We start from the raw sequence: 27474 nt of genomic DNA on the forward strand, positions 1-27474 counted from the left end.
TGAACCCACATTACAAGGGTTCCTCAAGGACAGCAACCCGATGTATAGGCAGGCTGCGCCACAAATGCACTGGGTATGTGCTGCTCTTCAATGAACCTCTCCCCAACTTGGGTCACTGAACATGTGCCACTCTGAATGTGCAGCAAGTAAGGGAACAATTCTACGCATTTGCAGGCACCAGCACGCCACGCTTCTCGTCTCGGAGGCCATGTGCGGACTTCTCGGCAGTGCTGCTGCTGATGATGATATTTTACTGGCATCACCTTTGAAATGGGGCAGTGACAAATAGTCACCTAGCCTGCCTGAGTTACTCAGATATGCTATACATGCTTTTAATTGTAGCATTTTTGCTTACATCTTCTTAATCTTGTTTTTTTTTTAATCACCCTCAAAACTTCTCTATCTAACCTATGACTGTAATGGATCCTGTCATATCAGTCTCTTCCCTGCATTTTTTTCCACCAATACTCTAAATGTCTCTTGCCCATCTCGACTGCGGATTGGTTGATGCTTCCGTCCACTTTAAATCCAAGCTCTTCTGGAAGGTGTACGTTATCTACGAGCCTCACTGGGTGAGTCCCTTCACATTTCATTAGGATGTGCTGAGTGGTCTGCTGATTTTTGCCGCAGCATACACATGCCTCATCTAGTTGGGAAAATTTGCTCCGGTATGTTTCTGCCCTTAGGCAACCAGCTCGAGCCTCAAATAGCAAGGCACTTCCCTTCGTGTTAGCGTACAGATTTTCCCTTCTAATTTCTTTTTCCATGTTCTTGTAAATATATGCGGTCTTTCTCGTTTTCATTCTTTGCATCCAATTCACTGTCTCTGTTTATCTCACTTTCTGATGACTCCTGGTTGTCTACTTACACTTTCAATTACCCTATACTTGGTTGCCAACATTTTTTACCTCTTCCTCCATTCTGTTTCCACGCTTTTCAGGTACAGATACTTGTGCATTTTAGCTGCCTGTTTATTTTGATCCATGTTCTTAGTCTTTCTTTAAAACTAATTCTGCTCTGTGCTTCTCTCACTTCAAATGAGGCCGAACCCATGTTGCACTGCACTGCCTCATTTGTGGTCTTGTTGTGGGCTCCCAAAGCCAACAGGCCTACCAATCTTTGGTTAACTTCCAGCCCTGAGAAGATTTGAGCACAGAATGGCATTTGTGGACGTTAGTGCTGGCACCATTACTCCTTTCCCGAATCCAAGCCCCACCTCATATTTATTGTGGCCCCAAAGTGCTCCAAGTTTCATTATTGCTACATTCCACTTCCCCTTTATTTTCAGATTATCTTGGTGGGGGGCATGAGTAAGTCTTTGTTTATGTATACATCGAGGTTCTTATATTGATTGACTATGGGTATGACTTGCTGTTGAATTGACACCACATAATTAGTTGTCTCTTCATTGAAGATCATAATTCCTGATTTCTCTGTGCTAAACTTAAGGCCTAGATTTGTTGCAGCGTTGATACACATATTCACAGGTGTCTGTAGATCTCTTGCATTGTCCCCTAGCAGCACTATGTGATCCGCATAAATCAATCCGGGGACCTTCTGTTGCACCATTTATCTATTACACACGTATGATAAATCTAACCCTAATTCACTGTTTTCCAGTCACCTTTCTATGCCCTTAACAAAGCATGAACAACAATGGAGACAGAGGACATCCTTGCTTCCGTCCTTGGTGAATTTCCATCACTTCATTAGATTTTCAGCTGTCCCATACAATTTGTACTCTGTTGTCTGTGCATGCTCTGCCACTAGATGGCATAGCATGTGCAGAAAGAAGTGTGAGAGGAGCCCAGTTGCAATGCGACACATTTCACAGCACTCACATGCACCAACATGCCATGCATTTCGGAGACCACGTGCGGGCTTCGTGGCGGCAGCGCGAGATGGGGCTAAGTGTTCTTGGGGAAATGTAAAAGAGGAATCCCATTGTAGTACACGCCTCACACATAATTTGTTTCGGTGGTGGCAATACACTATTTCACTATGTTGATTCAATGCTAAATGCACTACCATCGACAGTCATCGCAAGATGAGTTCCACCATTTCTTTTGGTATTGTAGAAGGGTAATTTGCTAATACAGCTAGACTCATTTTTCACTTTAGTGCCCCTTTAAAATAGAGACCCATGTACAAGTTCTAAATCCCCTCAATGTTAGTGAAATACAACAGCAGGCTAACTATAACTGTACATGTCATTAAACACAACTGCGCTAGTTGATTTCAGTGTTTTTGAATGTTTGGTTCCATCAGTCTTTATAGCAATTTGAACAGTCTCTGCCTTAAGAGATGCCTTTGTATAGGTGTTCATGAATTTTACTGGATAAGACCCATAACAAATGAGGTAAGCATACTACACTATGTGCACAATGGTGTTGAGCGTACACATTTGATTGGTGAAAGTTCTAGCGAGCACATCAAACAGTGAATCTCATTAGGGCAACATGAAGTTTGTCTACATGGCACCAAATGAATGAAATTAAGATTTAGTGCATTACTCATTTAACGTCACTTTTTTCTTTGCTCGCATAGCATTGATTACGTACAGGCACTTCCCAGCCATTTAATTTGTCTTTAGCATTAAGGTCACAAAACCCGTTTCACGAGTAAAAATGATCAAAACTATGAATATATGCACTGAACTACAGAAATGGAAAGGCTTTTAGCAGGCACCATAAAAGCAACAAGTAGGCCATAAGGCCTGCTTTAGTATCATGTGACAGCATAATAGAAGGTTTTCTGCAGAGGCAGTATGGTAGACACACCATTTTGTCTGCTTCTAGCTCATCAGATGACATCGTGTCTTCACCGGCACCTGCCCGTGCCATGTGGAAGAGGGCCAGTGGCACAGAGAAGGCAAAATTCGGCAATTGGCATAGGTTGCGTTCAGCATCCCACTCACGATACAGCCGCACCAGGTACTGGTACTGCTCCGCACGGATAGCATAGTAGTCCAGAAGGAGCGTCACACATAGCGGGTCATTGTCTGGGTCAAGCCTATAACAATAAAAACAAATTGCTGAAAAGGCTAGGACATAGTTGGCTGAAACAATGGAGACATAATATGAAGATATTGAGGTTCCAATACAAACATTCTTGGGGGAAAGCAGAGGTGCCCGTTCACCTACTTTCAGAACTCTAACAGAAAGCCCTAACAAACATATATTTATAAACAAACAAAAATATTTTGTCTCAAATTTTCTTTTTTTTTAACAGGTAGCTGCCAACTTTGTAATCACAGTATGGAACCTCAATTCCTATGAGCACGCAACACACCAAATTATATGGGCCTGTTCAGATAAGAACGGTAATCGAGGTCCCATGACCATTTTTTGTTTTCAATGAAATTTTTATATCTGATGGGCAAATGTGTCCACACAAAGGAATGAACCTTAGTTTTGCAAGAAACTTCGTAGTTTTCTCGGAAAAAAATCGTATGTCACAAGAGGTGGAGAACGTCGTTTTTGCCACTTTGCAAAGTTGCAAGTTTGGAGCCTCACTGCATGAACAATAAATTTTTTCCGCACATAAGTAATTTTTCACTACCTCTTTGCAACGTGTACTCTATGAGCGAATAAAAAAACATTTTCTTGCTGTGTCAATATTCTAAATAAAAAATCGCAAACTTCGCTTCCCGAGCTACGCGGGGCAAAAAAGGCACTTTTCAGGGCAGCCTCAGGGCAAGATGCGTAAAGATCTCCACACTGAATCTTTTTCTCAGTATTTTCCAGCTATTTTTACTCACTTTAGGCAAGTTTTGTAGTTTTACACTTGATAGATATTTTTCAATACGGCCTCAAATTTGGCCGAAGATCAAAAACGTCAAAAAAGTGACAACTTTGACTTCGATTAAAAAAAGAACATCATCGTTGAATTTCATTAAAATTTGCCTGAATAATCCTCAATAATCGTTAATTTTGAGGTACCAAAAAGGTATTGCATTATATTATTTTAAAGTATAAAAATGAATACAAAACTGAGTTCATGTTTTTGTTATCTAGAGTTGCTTATTACTGCCTCTTAGAAATAGTAACTCTCAGAAATTTGTTTTAGCACTCACTGAACTTGGTTACATTTTATTTACCACAATATCCAAACCATCCTCAATGTTTGTAGAGCTTCTACTTGCTTGTTAGCGGCGTTCTTGATGCGTCAAAATGGGAATAAATTCGCTATTTCACCTGATGTGTCAAGAACTGGCTGGCGGCGGTCAAACGTTCTTGTATTGCCTAATTTATCATCGTAAGTTACATTGGTATGTAATCGATTCTTTAAAAATATTAGATCATTTATCGGTGCTTAGAAAAGTTTTTATATATAAAAATGAATATTAATGTGTTTCTGAAGCCGACGTGTCCGCACCTGCATCTGTTTACCTCTGTGTTCAATGGTTTGACAGGGCACTGTCAGGAGACAAAACGTAGTCTTCTGAGGGGGACAATTTATCTGCAAGGTTTTTAATCAGCAGGAGTTTTAATCAGGACACAATTTACAAATGGTATGCCGCTTTATGTGCAGATTGCAATTCAGAAAATCGTAACAAGAAATAAGCGGCAGCAGTTGACTTCGGTATGCGCACATTATATTGTCCAGCCCGAAGCACAAACGAGATCACAGTCTCTTCCATTCCGAAGCAGCGGTGGATGCCACGTAGGATGCACTGCCTTCATTTGATTGAACGTACTTCCACATGTGGAGTGTCTGAACTCCAGGCACTTTCTTTGCCGTTTTCCATTCTTCCTTCTTCATTTCGCGAAAGTCTGCAAGCTCCCTCTGTGGGAGCTCCAGAATGGTGATATTCTTTAGCGTTCCTTGAATTGCGTCCACGAAGCCGCTGGCTGTTTGTATGGCCTCACTTGCAGGCTTCCGCAAGTTGTGGTGTGATGCTCGATGTTTCACAAGCCCACCAATGCCGTCGCAAGCATTTTTGCCGTGTCCAGTGGCCGAAAACATCCATTTCGTCTCTTGACATTCACTGCATTGTAGCTCATGAAACTGATATTTATTCTTGAAGTGAGCGGGAGCCCCGTCGCTCACATGTGTTATCTTGGTGTAGATTGGCGCGTTGTCTTCAAGGTGCGCTTTGATTTTTGACAGAGCCAAACATGCATGAGCTGAATCATGAGACATATCGTCGGAAATAACGGCGTAGTTCCGAGTAGATTTTCTTGACGTGACAACGCAGGTAAACACGGTGACCTGCTTTTTCTGCCAATGGTACGCTTGTACTGCGTCTGGAAGCACAACTGTCCAGTTTTTGGCGAAATCAAAATGCAAAACAATAGCACCTCTCTCGCAGCTCTGTTTTTCTTCATGTATTGCTTTTGCTTGCACAGATCTGATATAGTTGTGGGGAATCCATTTCATGGTCATTCTTAGAAATTCTCGCATAAATGATGAAGCAGTCAGAGTTTTTTTAACTAGCTCACCGTATTCCCATGAAGCAATCAACACCTCGTCCTCGCTGCTCATATCAAAACTTTCCAAAGTGAAAATGCCATCTTGTGGACAGTGCTCACAATTCCTGAGGTAACATGACACAGTAGGTTCCTGGCATACGCAGAGACTCTGCATATCATCGGGAGAAAGCGACCTTCCGGAGGCGTTCTGTAGTCCCACGAGGCACAACTGAAAGTTTGCACAGCACACGCAAACACACACTTGCCACTGTGGCGAGCATTTCACCCACTTAGGACGCAAGGATATGAATTTTGTGAGGCCAACCTGGGAGGCAGGGTGAGCTTGCTTGTAGAGGCGGAATGCTTCTCGCAAGGACCGCGTCATGAACCGTTTAGGTACCCATTCCTTCTCTCCCTCTTTTTCGATTCTCACAACATCCTTTTTGTTCAGTGTCTGTCTAGAGCAATCGAGTTCATCCATGGTGTAATATTCTAAAATGGTGGTAATGTCTTCGTGTTGTAGCTTACATCTTGTATATCGCTCCTGTGTTGACCATACGCCTTCTTCATCCACCATCTTCTTCGATTTATGAATAACGTACCTCGTTGACTCTGGAATAACTTCCTGCACATATTTCACAGTTAGGTTGCGTGGTAGCAGTGTCAGCAGCTGGCAACGCTCTTGAAAGGACATACACCTATTGTAGGCAGCATGTAGGTTGTCTTCCCACCTGCTGCATTGCGCACACTTTTCTTGAGACGCACGCGAAGTCTCTGGGATATTATATGCTGCCTGTATCCCTGATCGTATTTTCGTCACCACAGCTCTGGCCACCTCTTCCTGCTTTCGCTTTGCATAGGAAAGTCTGAGGCGTTTTTTTAGAGCGCTCGGTGGCTTTAGGGGCGAGATTTCGGAGGTAAGGCTGACACTGGAGTTTAAATTTTCTACGATTTCTTCTCCAGGGCGAAATTCTTCGAATGTTTCAGTCGACTCTGCCTGCATATTATCTATGTCTTCCTTGAACCGACGGTAACAATTCTGACATATGAAGTCACTTTCTCGTACTCGGAGAGCTTCTTCGGGAAGCAGGACTTTTTTGAGAGCAGCGACATTGAGTGTCTTTACACTGCGAAAATTACGTCCTTTTACAATTCTCTGTTTGTGCCTTTTTGAGTAGTCGGCACAAAACGTTCGCCGCGGAAATCTCTTCATGAATGCAAAAGCTCACCGCTTCCGTAGGTTATCGTGGGACAGAAGAGCACGTGATGGATGCAGGGCCCAGGGCTGCTTTCCCAAAAAAAAGGAGATGGACAGATGGATGGATTTTTAACACAGGCTGCCCGCCGTCGACACTGACGTTGGTTCGGTCTGGCGTACGAACTGAGACTGAGATACCAAGTATGCTTGTCGTGGGAGCCCTCGAGCGCAGAGAAACCACATGGGTACAGAAAATGACCCCACCCTCTACTAGGCCTGCAAAACGACATGCGAAACTCGAGATCCGAACAACGTCCGCTCATCGGGCTTGCCTCGGTCGAAGGCAGAGGTATAACTGCCAGGCGTTCGGTGCGTTGCGATGGAAAGATGATAGCGGCGGCTAAAGCCTCGGTGCGGTGGCGGCACACATGGTGCTATGAAATTCAGGGTCGCGCCAGGCGTTATATAGCTATAGGAGCGGCTGCCAGGCGCGGTTCATCCATGGAGCAGCGGCAGCTCATTAAAGGCATCTTGAGAGTAGCGACGGGTGCATTAAATGTTTGCATAAACGACCACTAACCACACGTCACTCCAAAATAACGTTCTCAAATATGCTTACAGTAAGTTAAGTCCCACTGTTAGAAGAGTACGAAAGCGAATAGGAGCTTTAGACCTTTGATTGTAAGAGAAAAAGAACACTTAAAAAATAGACTTATGAACTCAGCAACTGTAGCGTTTAAAAGTTACCCACAAAAAGACAACACTAAATCCAGCTTCTCACGATAGCGCATCCTAAGAGAAAATACTGAGCAATCGTAGGGATTGAAATCATGAACTCAGTTCTGTATTCATTTTCATACTTTAAAACAATATAATGCAACACTTTTTTGGTACTATAATATTATCGAGTATTGAGGATTATTCAGGCAAATTTTAATGAAATTCGATGATGATGTTTTTTTTTAAATCCAAGTCAAAATTGTCACTTTTTTGACGTTTTTGAACATCGGCCAAATTTGAGGCCATATTGAAAAATATCTGTCAAGTGTAGAACTACAAAACTTGCCTAAAGTGAGTAAAAGTAGCTGTAAAATACTGAGAAAAAGATTCAGCGTGGATATCTTTACGCATCTTGCCCTGAGGCTGCCCTGAAAAGTGCCTTTTTTGCCCCGCGTAGCTCGGGAAGCGAAGTTTGCGATTTTTTATTTAGAATATTGACACAGCAAGAAAATGTTTTTTTATTCACTCATAGAGTACACGTTGCAAAGAGGTAGCGAAAAATTACTTATGTGCGGAAACAAATTATTGTGCATGCAGTGAGGCTCCAAACTTGCAACTTTGCGAAGTGGCAAAAACGACGTTCTCTACCGCTTGTGACATACGATTTTTTTGCGAGAAAACTACGAAGTTTCTTGCAAAACTAAGGTCCATTCCTTTGTGTGGACACGTTTGCCCATCAGATATAAAAATTTCATTGAAAACAAAAAATGGTCATGGGACCTCGATTACCGTTCTTATCTGAACATGCCCATATCATCTTTCAATGCAGCCTGTCCAAAATTATTGCTATGCACAGCACAGCAGGTGTTGGTCCCATGGTAATGCAAAACAGTGAGGCCTGATGAGTATGCCCAGTACTACATTTCAAAGCCACATCACAACCATGTCCCCGAAAGCCGCGCACATGCCATCATATCATAGCCTTTCCTCCTTCCCTATATTCCTCTGCATTAACACTAAGATAAGCCCGGTCCTCTGCTGCCACTTCTATGGAAACGTGGCATGCCCCTTTCACCTTTTCTCTCCCTATTATCCTGTGCAGCACATAATACACCCAACATTTGGCAGCACGATCATGGTGTGGCCCATGACGACTGCACTGGGCTGACAGACTTTTGTGTCAGTGGTTAGTGATAGCACATGGCCACCATCTTCAAGTTCTATGATGTAACACAGGCTTACTTCAAGCCCGAAGTCACACTGCAATTAGCAGATGTTTCAAACTGTTCATTAAGATTACTTTTGAGAAAGTTAGGCTTTATAAATAACATGGGTAAATAGCTATTAAAAAGAAAAAGTGACAAAATATTTGTGTCAATACTATTTCTTTTTGCAAACAGAGGTTTGCGCAATCTGTTGTCACAAATCACTGCTCACTAGTACTTTGGTGGCTCGAAGGTAAAGTGTTACGAGCGGAAACGAATGGCTGCACAAGTATGGAATGAAAAATATCAGTCATCCCAGATGCCGCTTTATACAAGCATGCTAATACTGGTGATCTTTAAGTGGAGAAACCTGCAACATTTTATACTTTCACTTTGCTCATAAGATTTTCACTACTATAGATCAATTGCACAGAACACAGATAAGAACATACAAGCTAACTTTTTTTCTCTCCCTTTACAAGGCTATGCATGCAATATATATACAAGTCTATGCAATAAGTCAGGCAAGAAATGCACAGTGCATTTGCTGCAAGTTCGGTGATGGACTTACCACATATGTTTTCACAAGAGGTTTGTTTAAGTTGTGTCTCAGTTCAATGATTCTTCAGTTCAACCATTTTTTGTGCCAGTGCACAGCAGAAAGTTATCGTGCAATATTTATGAGAAGAAAATTAATGGTTTTGGCATTTGCAAAAAATAATTAGTGGTTGGCAACACTTCACAGGTTTCATTCTGTTCTCGACCTATATTTTTCTGCCTAGAACATGCGTGAACACAATTGCAAAACAAGCTAATTTGGTCTGATTTTCATAGCACGTTGGTCAGCCTTCTTGTACCTCCTCGAATTAAAGTGCCTCTGGCACTTGCCACAGGCAGTCCTCTGTTTGTTTAGAGATTTAATTTTTATACTGCAGCCACTAGATGGAAATGGAAATGGTAGATGTCTTGCCATGAGTTCCTTGTTTTGTACCTCACAGCCAACTCATTTTAATTGTAGGCAGTAATAAAGATGCTCAGAAGTGTCATATTTGCACCAGCTATCCCAGCACCTAACGAAAATGGCTAGAAAGTGTGGCACCCTGGTGTCGTTCTCAGCCCTGAACACGCCAGTGATTATGTACTAAAAAGATATTCTGCAAATTGGGCACCATGCAAATGTGCCATCTGCACACTAAGGCATGTAACATGTTTTGTCACAAGCAAAACAGGAACGGTACATTGTAGTGTGCCACTTTTGTGTGGCAGGTGTTACAGAGGCCAGGCTGGCTGCCAACTGAACAATTATGCAACAGAGCAATGTGCAAAGGTGCAGGCTCCAGCAGGATCAAGCCATCCCATAAATCACTGCAAAAGATGCAAGTCCACACCAGTATTGGTAGACTATATATGTGGTTGGCAATTATCACTTGGAATAAAGCTGACTAGGCCTTTTGCATTCCAAAGAAATGTGAAAACTGCACAATTACTCCTTTTACCACCCTCCAAAGAAAAAAGAAAAGATAAAGAAATACTTAGGTGCTATGCGCTATGCACGTGCATTGAGGATGTCTTTCTTTTGATTGTTGCTGCCAGCACTCTTGTCGCTCTGTACATTCTGTACTGCTGCCTGTCTGCATTTTAGTAACCTATTGATGTTCAGTACCCACCCTATCCCACATTGCATATCCATCTTGAGCGATATAAACATGCCAAACAATCAACACGCCCAGCTTTCTGCTTTAATCGATGTTGCTCACATAAATATTTTGGCGCCCATGGGAATACTGTAGGAACAATGCATTCTTTAAAATTTGGCCAATGCCATGTACATATTTTGACAATTTGAATATTGATAACATTCTGATAGGTCCTTTTGATGAAGCTTTCTTCAAAGTGACACTCGCATAAAATGCAGCCACTCGTTAGGTCCTTGTCAGCATGTTTTACAGCCTGGGCCTATTGTTCCTTTGGTAAAGGGTCCTCGGTGCTTCAAAAATAAATGGAGAGCTTCGCACTGCACAACATATACCTGCCTGAATAGGGCATCGGTCTTTTGTGCTAGGCAGAGATGTGAGGGTTTAGAAAAAAAAACATAATTTTGAAAACAAAAATTTTTTCTCGTTTTTTCCCAGGGCATAAAACACAGAAGAAAACTAACGGTCCAAATTTGCACTATAAAATATGTATGTTGATATAAAAGGTGGCATAGGTTGGTGTCACTTTATGAGCATAAAAATTCAGCCAACATATTGTTTCCTCAAATTTCTGTTACAACATTGATGGTGGTGGTGTCCTGCATCTCTATCATTTGCTTCTAGAAATGCAAGCTCAACATGAGCTTGCGACGTCTTTTGCAGGACACAGGAGCCAACCTTTTACGGATACAGAAACGACAAGGGCAGTCCTGGTAACGGTGTCATTCATAATGATAAAGAAAAAGAGACTCTGAAAGCCACGTCGGATGCCTTACGGAGTCTGTCAATGCACATCTGAGTCAGTATGCAGAACAGAATTTGCCGTTGTCTTAACTTAAAAAGGTTGAGCACGTACAGAAGAAAGCTCCGTGTTTTATCTGCCATAGATATGACGCAGGAACCGTTCACCTACCTCTAACTTTTCTCATCTGAACCTAACCCCTCTGTAACACATTGCCACTTCACACACCAGTTGCTCGGTGAAACCAGAGCAAACGTGCTCAGCATGCCTCCCATCTTGTTACAGGCGCTAGTGCTAGGTTCTGCTGGACTTATAACGTTTCACACGCACGGCGGTGGACCCATAGAGCAGCAAGCAGCGGTATTCAACAGCACATGGGACAACGGTGATTACACCTACCACAACGCCTACCACAACGGTGATTTTCTTCAAGTGACAACACCTAGTATCGCACGTGTGACACCCCCGACAGTACTGGCTATAAAACCACAGCAGCACTCTTGGAATTTCAGTGGGCTCGGCGAAACCAGAGCGAACGGTGTGCTAAGCAGGCCTCCTATTTTGTTACAGGTTAGTTACCCCTGCTCGTTAACAAGTGATGATAGATATATTATTGCTGTGCCGAGCCCATGCACTATCATGCTTATTGCTGCTGATTATTTCCATATTTGTAAGTTACTACTCTGCAGCGATATAGTAGAAGAGAACACTGGTCCTTCTGTTACGGAAATGCTTGAATCTTTTCTGGAAGGTCAGAAAGCAATTCACATTGATCTAGCGGAAGTTAAGGATAGACTAGAAAGGACTGAAAAAGCTGTGTCTGATTTTGGTGTGCACACAGATAAGGTTGAGGAGGATGTTAAGGAAGTGCACAAAAACTCACAGGAGATTCAAAGGTTTCAAGAAAGTTTCAAAATACGAGAACAGCTGAACTCGCAGAGATTGTGTTAACAGATCTGGAAGATCACAGTTGAAGAAGTAACTTAATTGTGTTCGGCGTTAATGAACAGGAGGGTGAAACTGAAGATGATTTACAACAAAAGGTAATTGATAAGGTCTTTAAAGAAAAACTAGGGGTTAACTGCATGTCTGCGACACTTATTCATGTGTTGGGGCACAGTACTTCCCACCCAGTGATTCTCTGCTTCCAGAATTACCTTGAGAAACAAATGGTGTGACATAATTTGTGGAAACTAAAAGACTCGGGGATTTCTATTGAAAACGACTTCTCACTAGACAAGTTAAGGACACGAAAATTGCTCTGGCAAAGCGGGAAGGCAGAGAAAGACGCTGGAAAGAATGTACAGTAAAAGCTCGTTAATTCGAACCACAAGGGGAAGCCGCTTCAGTTCGAATTAACGAAAATTCGAACTAACGAAAGTGAAGGAGAACAACAGTACACTGATTTGGAAGCAGTAGGGCATGTCAGAAATTTGGCGTGTCCGAAAGTGATGGCGTGTGCTGCGGGCACACGCCAACTTCAAGTCCCAGCTCTGGGACCAACTGTGCCACACCACCGATGTCCACCGAAACGAACGTTAGCCGGGGCTTAAGACCATCATAAAGAATCGCGACGGCCGGTACATCCTAAGCTGAAAACAGACGTGCACAACCGATGAAGGTTGCCAAGACAAAGACGCTGAACATGTGAAGGTGGCGAAGGCCCGGATTCGTCGGTTCTTGATTGCAAGCGCAGCTGCGACGCACTTGATTCACTGTGTTTTGGCGCTTGCAGCACCATCTGCCGTGCAACATTAGCAGCTACACAAGATTTGCAAAGCCTCCGAGATTCGTGACCGAAAAGAAGTCTCAGAGGTCACGTAGAACGGTGAGGAGGCAGCCGTCGCTTGCCCTGTGATCGATTCCGTGCCGGTTAGATTTTTCCCGATTTTGCCTTCTCTCGCCGTTCTATTCGGCCTGGAGGTGATGCAGCCTAGTGTGTAGGCAGTAGGCACGTTTCTCTGGCCGTGTGCCAGGCGCCAAGCTGCCAGCACGGTGGCGCGTAGTTCGAATTATCCGTGGCGGAACCTTCTCGCGTTCGAATTAACTGGCTTTTTTATGCATAGACTTTTTTACATAGACTGGACTGGGAGTGTTTGGTTTATGGTCAGTGTGAATCTAACAATGTGATCTTGGATATTATGTTAGCCTTGAATTTGTTTAAAACAGTCAAAGTATCCACTGGTGAAGGTGCTGTTCTAGATTTGTGTTTTGTTAGTGAAAATTTTTTTAATGGCTTTTTGAGTGTTGAATGTGGCATTTTTTATCACACTTGCTATGTTTTTGTTGGTCACTTAAGGGTGAACAGTTTCCTAGAAATGTGCCACCTGTAAGTCCTTGAAAAGAAAAAAAAATGAAAACGAGAAATTCGAGCCGCTAAACTATGGCCCGCTGCCCCAGCAACTGCCGTGCGCTCATTTTCTAGCCTTCTCCGCGGGCCTCTCTCTCGTTGCCCTTCCACCCCTCCGAACACGAATGGGCTGTGTCCCATAGCTCTACGCAGCGCCAATCTCTGAAATACAAATGGACTGCGCCAACTGCGCTGGTCCCAAATTGCTCGCTGGCTCCTCATTCAGCGCAGTTCTGCAAACAGCTTAACCGCTCACGTTCGTGCTTGTTGGTTGTGCTAAAATCCTTCCTGGTCACATCGTTTCGCAGTCTCGTTTGACTCGCCGCCGAAATGGAAGAAGGCTGATCCACCCGCTGATAATTGGCAATGCATGATGTTTCCGGTGAAAAGAAGGTGCACGGATATAGATTTGGAAACTAGGTGCTTTGCAAACTAAGTGCTTCCAACCGATGAGGCAATTGTCGCGAATGTGCTTGCATCGGATAGCGATGACGACGACGGCAGCGATGACGCGATAGGGCAGGCTGCCCACAGGAGGCTCAACAGATGGTTCAGTCCCTCCTGTGCTTAGTTTTCGCGAGGAACCTTGCACTGCACTACGTGGAGAACCTGGATGCCTTGGAAAAGGATGTCGGCAAGCTTCGCATAAAGCATGCAAGGCCGACAGATTTCTCGTGCAAGCCATTGAGAAGTACGTGGCGAGATGCTTGTGGCTATCTCGCCTAAGCGTTTCTTCTGGATTTATCGAGCTGACAGACTGCCACGACAACCTCCTTGCATTTATTTTTTAAAAGGCCCCTTTCGGGGCCACCAAAGCGGTGCCTAAGCGGAGCTTGCACATCGCTTGCGACTTGTGACCCCTCTTTGCAGTTGTTATAGCAATGAGAGCAGCATTCCGGGCAAGTTGGTAATCCATTGCTTAAATGATATTGCGCGACATAAAAACGACACGGACGTGAAAGAAGACGACACACCAAGCGCAAACTTTCAACTTTTTTTTTTTTTAGTTGAAAGTTTGCGCTTGGTGTGTCGTCTTCTTTCACGTCCGTGTCGTTTTTATGTCGCGCAATATCATTTAAGCAATGTTATAGCAGTGTCATTCTTTAACACCGACAGCCATGGCTTATTACATGCGATCGGAGTGCTCAGGAAGCAGTTAAATGAGTGATCACAATCAGCAGCCAGATGGAGGAAGGTGCTGGGGAAGGGCACTGGCCTCCCCGCCAATATAGTTTTCTCACAACAGCTCTGCCATCCCCGTATCTTGATTTTTCCATGCAACCCGGTTATAACAATGGAATTTTCGTGGCACTTGAATATTGTTATAAGTGAGTTCGACTGTACTACACAGTTACACTTCCCTCACTTTTAAATACTAACCCCAGCGGATTTTGGCGCCATCTCAGTCAGAGAAAAGAAGCGATAGAAAAAGTAAATGAAACCATGGTAGTCGACGGCCAAGAAACTGCCAATTCTTTTAATCACTATTTTCAAGGCATATTTACTCCGAAACCGGTTCTTAAAACACAGGACCAATGTCTAAATTACAGGAATATTCCTTCCATAACCATGCCCAGCACCTCCACCAGATATGTAACCAACAGTTATGACAGCCGTTTCTATGAAAACTAATTTATTCTGGGCAAACCTGTGCCCGTCAACAAAAACCGACTATACACTAAACCAAAAAATCAGCTAAAGGTATCTTATCATTGCAATGTCAGCTTGATATCAAGAAAGGTTGCAGAGCTTACGGTATTCCAAACATGTTTCTAAGACATTATGCTTCATAGATAGTGGGGTATTTAGCCAACATGTTCACAGTTTCCCTGCGTTTTAGTTATCTGCCTTTAGATTAGAAAGTGGCCAGGGTAGTACCCATTCACAAATCAGGCAATTAAACAATGCTATCTAATTATCGGCCAGTATCAATAATTAACAGTTGTAAAATTTTAGAGCACATGCTAGCAGGTGTCATTAGGGATTTTCTGACTAATGAAAGCATACTATCTCCTTTCCAACATGGTTTCTGAAAAGGAATGTCAACAGTTACTCAATTGGTGACTATTGTTCATCACTTATGTGTTCTTGACACTTCGGGACAAGTTGATATATTGTTCTTAGATTTTGCCAAAGCCTTCAATACAGTCCCACATAAGAAACTTATTCCTTAATTAGAGCTCATTGGTATTCCCTAATACATAGTTCAATGATTGCTGCATACTGAGAAAACAGGAGTCAATTTGTAGAGGTGAATGGTGCTGTTTCCGAGTCTCTGGGTGTCACTTCTGGTGTACCGAAGGGAAGTGTACTGGGTCCCATGCTGTTTCTTATTTATATTAATGATTTAACTGATGTTATCCCAAACTCTGTATGCATACGATTATTTGCAGATTATTGTATATTGTTTAAACAGATAAGGGAATCATCTGACCATGGTATTCTCCCAAGGTTCTTGGACGGCTATTGGCCAATGGTGTGTGGAATATGACATGAGTCTTAACATCAAGAAAACTGTGCTCCTACATGTAACGAGAAAAAACATATTAGCTCGTTCAATTACTCTTTACAAGGTTCCAATATTCAGGAAGTAGCTAGGGTTGACACTTAACAATCAATTGAACTGGTCCGCGCACATCGCACAAACTTGTTCTTCAGCTTTCTCAATATTATTTTTCTTAAAACGTAAACTAAGTCGTTCCCCTTCCAACATTAAGCTCTTGGATTATAACACTTTCCCTCAGACTATGCTCGAGTACGCCTTTAGCATTTGGGACCCGGATACAAAAAAGAGCACCAACTCCCTTGAAATGATTCAAAGAAGGCAGTCAGGTTTATTTTCCACAAGTACAGCAGATTTGATTCTCCTACAAAACTAATAATTGAAAATAATATTCTACTCATTTCACAATGCCAAAAAATTCTCTCACAAGAAGTAAATATCCCAATACCTAACTATATTCAACCCTAAACTTCCAGATGAACGCGACACTCTAAGGAACACCAGTTACAGCCAATCTCTGTCCGAACGAATTCATTCAAGCACAGTTTTTTCCCCTAAACTATCTCAGATTGGAATTCGCTTCCTGAATCGCTTCTTCAATCTGATAATTTCAACAGGTCATTGGAAGGTCATTTGCTTGGCTATGTTGTCTGATGTCATACATTTAATATAACTGATTAAGAAATTGCGGTCTCTGACCAAGTCAAAGTGAAAATAACACAGACGTTTTGGGACCCGTACGGGTTCCTTGATTGCACTCCCAAAACGTCTCTATGTTATTTTCATTTTGACTTGGTCAGTGATCGCAATTTTTTCATCATCATGTTACCTGACCAGATGAACTTTCGTCGACCTTTTGACTACAGTTAATATAACTATTTTTGTTCGCTTGTTCTTGCTGAATTATGCTACGTGTTGTATTTTTCTTTCTTTTTATTGTGATTGTTATGTTGTATTCACCTCTTGCTTGGGTCATTCGACCTGCAGTATGTTGAAATAAATAAATAAATAAATAAATAAATAAATAAATAAATAAATCTTCTTCACACCCTAACCAACTCTTCATGCGGGTACCCACCTAAATAAATTCATTAAGCTCAGTGAACGTTCCCCCATACTCGTAGGTCTCACCGCCTAAAGCATTTAACATTTCAACCTATAGAACTGACTTGTACAAAAGGTTTCTTTTTTTTTTCTTAACAAGTGAATACTGGAATGCTTTGCAATACCCTGTGCAATACCCCGTGCTTTGCCCCGTGAATTCTATCTGATCTCTTGAGTTGGACACTAAATAAATGTAATACTAAATAAACAAATAAATATAACAGTCCTTAAATGCATGTGAGCTGAGAGCTTGGCAATTCAGTGTAGCATTTCTGAGTAGCTACTTTGTGCTGGAGTTTTTTGGCATCAAAGCAAGCAAATCCTATTAGTAGCTTTTATCTAATTCAATTTCACTGTGATGACACAATGCATGCCTTCTTCCTTTTCCTCATTGTATTTTTCAAAATTATTTCAGTGGTAGCTTTTCTCTGCAAAGGAACAGCTTGAATTGGCTTTATGCCTCATTTTCATAAGGAAAGCCTTCACCAAAATTCCACGCTTTCCTTGACTCTTAATTTCGATGCAAGCCTTTATGCTGTCATATTCGAAGGTGGTAGGTTCTCAGGCTATAAAAATTGAACTGACGCAGTTGAGTATCAAGATATCGGAGGCATCGTTTCTGACAAATAAACTAATTCCTTAGCTTTTATGTCAGGTAGGCAAGTTTAACTCTTAAAGGGACAGACAACCGCTCAGAACATTAATCAAGATAACACTGCTGATGGAAAGATTCGCTACTGTAGTGGTTAAAACGAGCCATGTTTTTTCTCATTAAACATGGATTTATATTTTTTGCTTATCACTAAAAGTTGCGAAAAATGACCTTTGGCGCCCCATGTGGTAAAAACATGAAGCTGCATAAGAGGTCCACCATGTGACCTTCTACTAGTGTACGCAGTTCCTGGTCTTTTTATTAGTACAGTTAAACCTCGATATAACAAGCTTCAATATAACTAAATTCTCTATATAACCAAGTATTTAACTTTTCATAACCTCTTGTCCATAGAACACCATGTATTAGAACCTCAATATAATGAAGTGCGTTTCTATGTAATTTCAATATAAACTTCGCCTTTGTCGCAAAGGAATGCCGTGACAATAAATAGAAACTTACGCGGATGCAGATGATCAAATGCCTGAATTACAAGTGGCTGCTTGCAAACACACTTCTCAAATCGCACGCAGTGCGACAAAAGCAACCACCAAAGTGGAGCTGCATCATGTTCTGTATAAAAAGTCCAAGTATGATAAGCTCCCATCGTGCCCCGCGCACTTTGTGCTTTAGGCACGAGTGAAAGTGTGCGCAGGAGAGACAAGAAAGATGGTGGCTTCACGAGTGCCACCTTCCCGTGCGAGTAAAGGGAAAAGAGGGGAGGGGAGCAAGCTCACAGTAATGTGATCCACTGCGCGAGAGGGGCAAGGGGCGGGGAGGATAAGTTGGCGCGCATCGCCATTTCTGGCACGCGCCTCAGCCATGGCTGTGCATAGCTGTAAGCGCGGCTGAGTGCGTATGCAGCTGTGCACCCTGATTTAAGGTGCATTTATAGTCCAAGCACGCGGGTGGGCGTCGCTCGACGCTGGCCGCGTCGGAGTGTGTTGTTGGTTGCATCCGGTTACGTTGGCTGCACCAGTGCATCGAACCATAAGTCCAACTGTATACGCTGTTGTTCTCACAATATGATGTAACATGCACGTGCGCTCAAGCTATGTCGGAATATATTTAGCCCTTTAGAGGTAATCTGCCATGTGTGCAAAGAGCGGGCGTGCCGAGAGGGTGTGGCATCATGTAAGCTGTCTTCCCGCACTTTTAGTATTGGAGGTTGTGTTACATCGAGTTTTGGCAATTCGTTGGAGCGATAGTCAGACGAAGCATTCCCTCCCCGCTGCCGGCACTTTCCATAATAGCGTTGTCCCAGTGCGGGTAACGCTATGAGCCATGGGGCTGGGGTGCACGCAAAAGCATGGCTTGCTTTGCTTAATTCGTACCGGTGTGAAGATATTATCGACACGGCATGAAACCGTATCATTCGTCGCCGACTCCCAAATTCACAAAATGAATTGTTTTCTCATTCAAATTTGCTTTCTTTGATTGCCTGATAATTAGGAAAATTCTGCGGCCCCTTTCCGTGTAAGCAATATCGATCGGTGACTGTACTTATTTCCATAAAAGGTTGAATCTCAATACAATGAAATTTCGATATAATGAAGCAAATTGCCAATTTTAGCTACTTCGTTATATTGAGGTTTAACTGTATTAAAATGCGGTGTATTTTTTATTATCATAAGTTTTTCCTGACTTACAATATGCAGATAAGGCTTCATTTGTAGTGAGCAGAAAAGTGGTGCTGCCTTCGCCTTCGTTTTTGATTAGTTGACTTGGCTCGTCACCAGCTTTTTATTTTCAAAAGTGGTCGAAAAGGTCAAAATGTAGCTGGTTAACCCCAGTTACACTCACTCCTGTGAAAGCAGAACACTTGGCAGCTTTGACAATTTGCGAGACGGGCTATCGAGATCACTCTCACTTCTCAGTGTTGCTAAAGAAGAGTCTCTTACTTTTTTAGAGGCTGCTCAGATTGAAAAATTCTACTTACTAAATATCCACACATTTTTGGAAGTAACCGCTGCAGATGTAAACACTAAGGAGGGAGAGCTTTGCGTTGTGCCATAAAAAACTAGGTCCTTAAAAATTGTTTGTCAGTCCCTTTAAAGCTAGACCTAAGGAAAAAAATGTTGCTTATTACAGCAGAATCTTGATACTGATTTCTCGGGTTGGTGCAAAAGTTTGTATCACCCAAAATTCATATCACTGAAAAACATAAAATAGTCAGGAAATAAAAGCAATGGGAGGTGCAATGAAATGGTTGACTTAGGTGAATTTTAAAAATAAGAAATTTTGGGGAAGTTTCCTCGCAATCCTAAGACCTTTTGTTATCTCGTGGCGAAATATTAGGAAGAAATACACAGCTGAATTTGAGAAAATTGTAGTTTTTTAGTGTGTCATCTTCAAAACTGGAAAGAAAATCTGGCTTCAGGAGGTGCTGTTGCACCGCTGACCGCGCTAGTGCAACTTTCCATTTACGCAGCACCGCCATCTTAGTATCACCGTAAGCTCAGTAGATTGGAGATTCAGATAGCCACAGCACTGTATTTCTGCATACCAAAATAAAAGCAACAAAAGCGAGCGTGAAAAGGGAAAACTAATGTGACAATTCGTTACTGCAGTCCTGTGGTGTGCAGGGGAGTGCTCCTATTGCCTGACGAAAATTTGAATCACTGGCACGCTTATTTTGTGCCCATTTTAGCAGCAGTGAGCTGCGCACTCCGCATGTTCCGAGCCCGACATTTCCAGATCTGGCAGGTTATCCAGAGTTTCTTTCGTTGCTGTGTCCTAGCTGCTGCTGATGGTGATAAGGACATGATTAGCACACGATAATGGAATCGGTTTACTTTTCTTTGTGGCGACGAAACTACTTCATATTGTGAAATCTGATGAGTGTAAAGATAGAAAAGTTTCTTATTGTCATCGGAAGGCAGGAAATACAGAGATAAGGCTACCTATGGAAGCGAATGCCAGTGACCTTGCTGATGCAGGAAGACTGGGTTGTGTGTGATTGCCAGCTCCTGATAAAGTTACAAGGTGTTTGAAAATGGCCAACAAGTTGCATGATATTGACAAAGCAAAAGTTCTCTTTCTTTTTTGTGTGTGTGCGATAGAGTCAAGGCAGAATTATGTAGGCTGTGGTCAGTTAAGAACGTCGGTGCATGTCTGCCGACCCCTTTTAATTTTGCCGAAAAAAATATTTTGCTGGCCGAGTCCCCAGGACCACAAAACCATTGTTAATGTAGTGAAAAAAATATTATAGATTCGCCAAATTTTCAGAAGATTCTACTGAGCCAGAACAGCTTTTTGTGAATTGTGCAAGAATGGGATTTTGATGTGAGCCCAGAAAAAGACTATTGTAGCTGTGGGTCTGAAAATTTTTCCTGGCATAATATGAACAGTGTACGTTAACAAAATGTTGTTAGCTTAGAGTGTTGGTGCTGTCATTTTAAGAAAAATATCGTAAATACAGCCCATTGTTCAATAATGCTCAAAGTTTAGATTTTTTTGCTCCGTGTGTATAGGACTCAGAATTTTCAAATTTTCCCATAGCATTGCCACATATTAGGTTAACAAGTGTGCTAAATGCAATTGCTGAGAGTGACATCAAATGGCAACTTAAGTGTGGGCAAGTCTCTAAAAATGCAATACTTTGAAAATAAAATAAGTCAATCTTCAATTTTTTTTTTAATACTCCAGAATTAAAGCCAAGCATGTGTCCTAACTCAATCTGTAAAAACATGTTACATTATTTTTGTCAGGTTGCAGTTATAAAGTGAGAGATGTGGCCAGATTGACGTAATGCGCTAACCCAGGATATGCCATAGCAACAAGCCCCTATAGCTATCCTAACCCTGGAAATGAGCGAGCATGTAGCTATAGTTGCCAGGATGACTATATTTAGGCCGTAAATATGTTTCACTGTGGGCAGAAAATGACGGATTGACAGGAACAAAAAAAAATTAGGAGATGGTTCTGAAGAATAAATTTATACGTATACATGTTTGTATGCGTCACAGTTCTGTTCCTGGCGAAAGGAATTATCAGAATAGAGGTGTACTCGAGTCGGGTTCTCCTACGAAATTGTTTATTCAGCCCTAACGTACACAGGGCGTCAAAACAGGCAGTGGAGGAAGAATGGTTCCAGGGAGAAGTACACAGGCACAGACTTCACTGAAGCCGTTATGGTTTTCATGCTGCTGGTGAGGTGACCTTGCGGTTTCCATTACACGTGCACCGTGGAGGGTCTTGAGCAAGGAGTCAGAGGCACCCAGAGTGAGTGTTAAGGGGAGCAGCAGCCATACGGATACCCCGACAAGGGTTCATAACACTTAATAGCACCATGATGAGTGAAGTTTTCTTTGTTATGCTGGCATCACCGACCATATAATTTGTTCTGCTAGCCAAAGTTTCTTGCTTCTACGAGGAGGGACCCAAAAAGAAACCCGGATTTTTGTTACAAAAAATTTATTCATGAACCTTTTTACAAAATTCCTTCAGTCACCTTCCAAGTACTCTCCATGAGATGCGATGCACTTGTCAAGTCTTTTTTGAATTGTGCAAGTCTGTCTGAATTGTGCAAGCATGTCTGGAACTCTTCAATTTTGATATAGTCCTGTGCCCTTTGCAAAGCTGTTTTTACTGCCTCCACATCATCGTAATGCTTCCCTTTTAGCGTTTTTTTTTTTTTTTCATTCGCGCGAATATGAAAAAGTCGCATGGGGCTAGGTCTGGCGAATATGGAAGGTGGGAAATGACAGACCATCCCTGAGATGCCAAATAGTGGGGCCCTCGTAAGGCCGTGTGTTTGGGGATGTTGTCGTGATGAATGAGCCAGCCACCTAACTGTCAAAGTTTCGGGCGTTTCCTCCGCACATCCTCTCGCAGACGTCTTAAAACTGCTGGTTAGCAGTCTGGCCAGAGGGTACAAATTCCCGATGCACAATTCCACGAACAGCAAAAAAGACAATGATCATCGTCTTCACATTCGACCACACTTGCTTTGCTTTTTTTGGTCTGGGAGAGTTGGGAGTCCTCCACTGGCTTGATGCTTGCTTGGTTTCTGGGTCATACCCGTAACACCAACTCTCATCACCTGTAACGACTTTGTTCAAAAAGTTTGGTTCACTTTCAACCTAAGTTTTCAAGTCCTGGCACACATTCATGCAAATGGTTTTTTGCTCCTGTGTGAGAAAGCGCAGAACAAATTTAGCGGAAACACGTCTCACGTGCAAATCCTTCCTCAAAATTCACTGGTACGAGCTCCAACTCACACCTATCTCTGTTGAAATTTGGTTGATCATGAAATGACGATTCTTGTTAATTTTTCGGTGGATTTTTTCAATGTGTTCCTTGTTTCGTGATGTTGTAGGATGTCCAGAATGAGGTTGGTCTTCAACACTCATTTCACCACGTTTAAAGTGCCCAAACCAGTCAAAAACTAGTGCGCAGCTCATAGCATCCTCCTAAAATGCCTCTTGAAGCATTTGGTGAGCCTCCGTTGCCGATTTATTAAGCAAGAAACAAAATTTCACACACATTCTTTGTTTTTTAATGTTGCTATAATGACTTCGCAGGCAAAACATGCCAACAGTCAGAGAAACACAACACTACCCTCACACATCCACCTGCACAATGACGCCGTCTGCACAGTGGTTTCGTGAAGGTCTCTACTAACCCCATCTAGCAGGTGAACTCTGTATTACGTCTACGAATGGCAGTGCCCTCTCAGTCCATTTTTTTTGGTCCTCCCTCGTATACACAGGGAGTGGAAGTTATTCAATAAGGTCTTTTTCTGATGCCCTGGTTTCGCACTGAACATTTTTATTTCGTACAGAAATCTTTTTTGCTGGAAAAGCACTGCCTTGAAATGCTTCTGCTTGTTAAATCTTTATTTTGCGGTGGTGATGAGCTGCACATTTTGCCAACTTAGTTGAAAAGCAGCTTTTATTCTCGCACTTTCTTCTTTGGAGATTCGGCTGTTCTTGCAACAAGCAATTCGTGGCGCTATGTGTTGATGCGCGTCAAGTGCCACAAGTGCCAAGACTGAATTCCAGGCATGGGTCGGACGCACTACTACTACTTTGTGTTCATTTCCCTGAAGACTTTCAAGTCAGCACTCGGAAGGTGAATCAACGTCACGTTATGTAGCTTTGTGTTCAGAATCTCTACCATACCTTTCGCACATTTAATAACTGATGTGGCGGGGCTCAAGAGGTTGTATAGGGTTGTGTGGTGCTTGACAACGCCTCCAATTCCATCACAAGCATTCTTGCCGTGCCCCGCAGCAGAAAATAGCCATCTCACCGAGATGTACCTGGTCCTCAAAAGTTCGTCAAGCTGGCATCTGTTCTTGAAATAGTTTGGCACGCCGTCACTAACGTATGCCACATGTACATATAAATAAGCAACGTCCTCGAGCCACTCATGCACTTTTGTGACAGCGTAACATGCGTGGGTGGAATCGTGGCTGGTGTCATCGCTGATAAGAGTGCGACTGCATGTTCCTTTGCTCCAGCGGCATTCGGCTCGATCTCATTTCGATATACCGTCACCGTCTTAAAACACTACACAAGAGGAAAACAACAAAATGCATCTTGAGCCGCCGAAGCCCCACCAGCTCCACACTAATTGGCTTCTCATCCGTGTGTCTCCATTCATGTTTAACGCCTTTTATTTGTGTACGCGTCCTTTGTGTCTCGCTGGTACTCCCTTTTTCAAGTTCATTTTGCCTCGAGTCGCAACGATTCACGCAATGCTTCGCATTACCTTGCCCACAATTACAGTGGAGTCTCAAATATTTTAGTTCCTTCGGGTCGTACGTTTCCCTGTAAGTACGTTTTTTTCTTGCATGTTTTTACAAAACGTACGAACGAGGTTCTACTGTACTAAGCTTTCAGAAGCGTGCAGATGGTACACCAGCCCCCACTACCTAATAGAGTAAAGGAGTGCAGCTTTGGTCAGCAGATCATAACTCCAAAAGCTACTAAGAATGTCCAAGCAAATAAAGAAATGAGGGTTCATTGTTATGAAATGCCAATATCTTGTCATAACTTTCAAAAACATGTAATTGCCCCTCGTCTGCAGTTACTTTTACTTCTGCATACTGAGAATGGTTAGAGTATTTTTTTCCCATCTCTCCAAAACTTCCGGGAAAAAGATGTTTGCATTCCTTTTTTCATGCCTTCAAAATTTCCAGAAATATTACATCACTAACGCTAGGGGACCCTGTTTCCATCCCACCATTGGATACTTTTTTTTTTATCGAGGAGACCTGAAACGAGGTGAGGCGAGACGGGAACCTGCTTACCCACCACCTACCACAAAGTGCCTGGCATGAGGCAAAGAATAGTTCACACCAAAACTATACTGAAATTTCAGCAAAGCACTCTACACCATGAGCTATAACAAGTATTTCAGGCAGCTATTGCTTTCTTCCATCAAATAGCAAAGCCAAAGGCCTCAAAGAGCAGCAACAGCTCAGTCCGCCCACACCGACAATTTTAGTGATATCAGCTCAATCACTTCCTGTAGAAGAGAGCCCCCAAACTTATTTCAACTCCTTGGCTAAACACAGCAAGCTAAATTGTCACTGTTTTAACTTCTTGTGTTTTGCGTTATTAATTAAACCTCTTACTGACATATAATTGCCTTCTGGTTAGCCCAGTTAATAGTGACTGACCCAATCAGGTGGTGCGCCCAGACATGTTTCCCGAAGCACAAATTTTTCTTTAACTGTAGTACAATGCAATTTACTCAACAGACCTGTGGGTTCCTTTATATGATTTCTGCTAAAATCAGACTGATGGCAAATTTTCCTTTCAACAAATAAGCTTGACAATGCAAGAAGGTCCCTGTTTACATCTGCTTGTTTATAAGGTTTATTTTTTTTCTTCTTTTCTTATGCCATACAGTCTCAAAAATTTGTTGGGGCCACAACATTCATATCGGGACAGATTACCACCGAAGCTGTTTAGGCTGCATACATTATGAAATCATACATCATTCCCGCTGCCACTTGTTGTATTAAAGTTTTTGCTGTCGATGCCTTTGTGCTTGTTTCTCCGGCATGAGCGCATTGTGCTGTCTCGCTATCTCCGATTTCTCGCAGTGCTCTAATGTACGCATCCCAGTTTTACACAACGTATATACTCATACATACAATGCATGATGTCATACTACAGCAGCACCACCACACTATGCCGCCACAAGCGCCGCCACAGTCAATGCACCTCCCATACATCTGCTGCAATCACTGCTGCAGCCGCGCCGACACCTCCGACGCGTGTGATGCCATAGCCATAGCCATAGAAGTGCAGGCCACGTGCACAGGCACTGTCACCACAGTATTTCCCCCTCTCCATTTCTGCCCACACACCATGTCCCTGATATAGCCATAAGCCACCCAGGATACCAACCCCCCTCTCCCCTGGGAACGCATGCGGGGAATGCATATATACTGTCTGGATGCAATATGACTGCCTGAGGTAAACAGCTTCGCTGTAATAATAATGCAAGCTGTAAGTAGACTAATGTATGATCAACACAAGAATACAGGGATGGAGACATCCAAAGCCCTTTTCCCCTCAAAACAATGTACTTGCACTTCAATTAAGTTGAATAAGAGTGTTCCTTGGCATGTTCTAAGGACAGCTTCCTTCAAGAGAGCTGTATTCACAGGTCATTGCATGAAGCATCACTATTTCATAAAGCATAACCTTAATTCTTATCAACATATTCATGGAAAGTTTGCCAGGACAATCTGAATTCACAGTAACACAGAATGTGGCACAAACTGAAGCCACACAGGTCCAGATGCTCACCCCAAGAGTAGCTTGCAGAATTCAAGCGCAGTCCGTGAGCAGCCACGCTGCCCAACGAAGTTTAAATGCTTGAAGAGAGCCAAAAAGAATGATCTGTTCTCACTGCGGCGATAGTCCAGCCGACAGTTCCCTTGTGTGACATTGAAGAGCGTGTGAAAGCACGACTCCAAGCAATAGAGTGCCCGCTCTGAAAACAAGAAGAATACACACACATGTAATTTTGCTCAACTGTTCCAAAGCCATTCGTGCTGTAAGCACAAACTAATAACAAGCACTCAATATGAGACAGAAGCAATGTTACAGCAAAATTGAACCACTTTGTAACCTTTCTGAAAAGGAATGCACAAAATCATTAAATTTTGTAACCCCCTCTTACGCTTCAAAAATTTTTTACATAACATAGTTTACAATACTGGTGAGCTTTGAGTGGAGACAGCTGCAAGGTTTTATACTTTCACTTCAGTCATAAGAATTTTACAACTATACATCAGCTGCATAGGACACAGACAAGACCGCATGCTACATGTTTGATTTACCTTAAATATTCACATAAAACATCAGAGAAAAAATTAGCTCTTAAAAAGAGGTTTTTCCTCAACATAGCTGTAAGACTGAAATATGACTGTCTAAATTCACGCGCACCTAAATCTTGATATAACGAAGCCTAAAATTTCAGTAAAGTTTCAGGGAGCGCTGCTGCGCATTCCAGGGGCGGGCAACATGTGGCAACCCTCCCTGACCAGCTGCTTTCTGTAGCTGCCAGAGGGCGGCGACACAAGTTTATGCTTGCGCCATCATTACAGCAACTTGCATCCCCACAAGCAAAGGCAAATTTGCACTTTTTCTTAAAAACCAGGCAATTAACTGTGGCAAGTGTTACACTAAACGATGTGGACTCCAAAATGGAATCCTTCTACAAAATTTCAGCAAGAACAGTGCAGCAGTAAGTGCAAAATCTTTTTTCAAACATGCAAAGTGAGCTATGCAGGACCCTGTACAGTTCCATATGAGATGTTAGCTGCGATTCCTTTACAAATGTTCTCCATTACCGTATTTACTCGCGTATAACCCGCCCTTGCATATAACCCGCACCCCTAACTTTGAACCCCATGAAATAAAAA

The 27474-nt window shown here is 42.5% G+C and overlaps 2 protein-coding genes across 3 annotated transcripts in view; both read right to left on the minus strand.

Annotated features, from left to right (window-relative positions):
* Positions 1–27474, minus strand: part of Nulp1 (Nuclear localized protein 1) — a 127274-nt gene that overhangs the window by 51415 nt on the left and 48385 nt on the right. For both annotated transcript variants that reach the window (XM_075702217.1, XM_075702210.1), the window contains exons 7-8: positions 26354–26540; positions 2781–3012 (exon numbers count right to left, since the gene is read on the minus strand). In XM_075702217.1, coding sequence (XP_075558332.1) covers positions 2781–3012; positions 26354–26540 — 419 coding nt within the window. The remainder of the gene's footprint in view (positions 1–2780; positions 3013–26353; positions 26541–27474) is intronic.
* LOC142574425 (uncharacterized) lies at positions 4454–5991 on the minus strand. The gene has a single exon (XM_075683512.1). The coding sequence runs from the start codon at positions 5989–5991 to the stop codon at positions 4627–4629; it is 1365 nt and encodes a 454-aa protein (XP_075539627.1). The 3' UTR covers positions 4454–4626.

Source organism: Dermacentor variabilis, chromosome 1, assembly GCF_050947875.1.
Source record: "Dermacentor variabilis isolate Ectoservices chromosome 1, ASM5094787v1, whole genome shotgun sequence".
In the NCBI taxonomy this organism is placed as follows: domain Eukaryota; kingdom Metazoa; phylum Arthropoda; class Arachnida; order Ixodida; family Ixodidae; genus Dermacentor; species Dermacentor variabilis.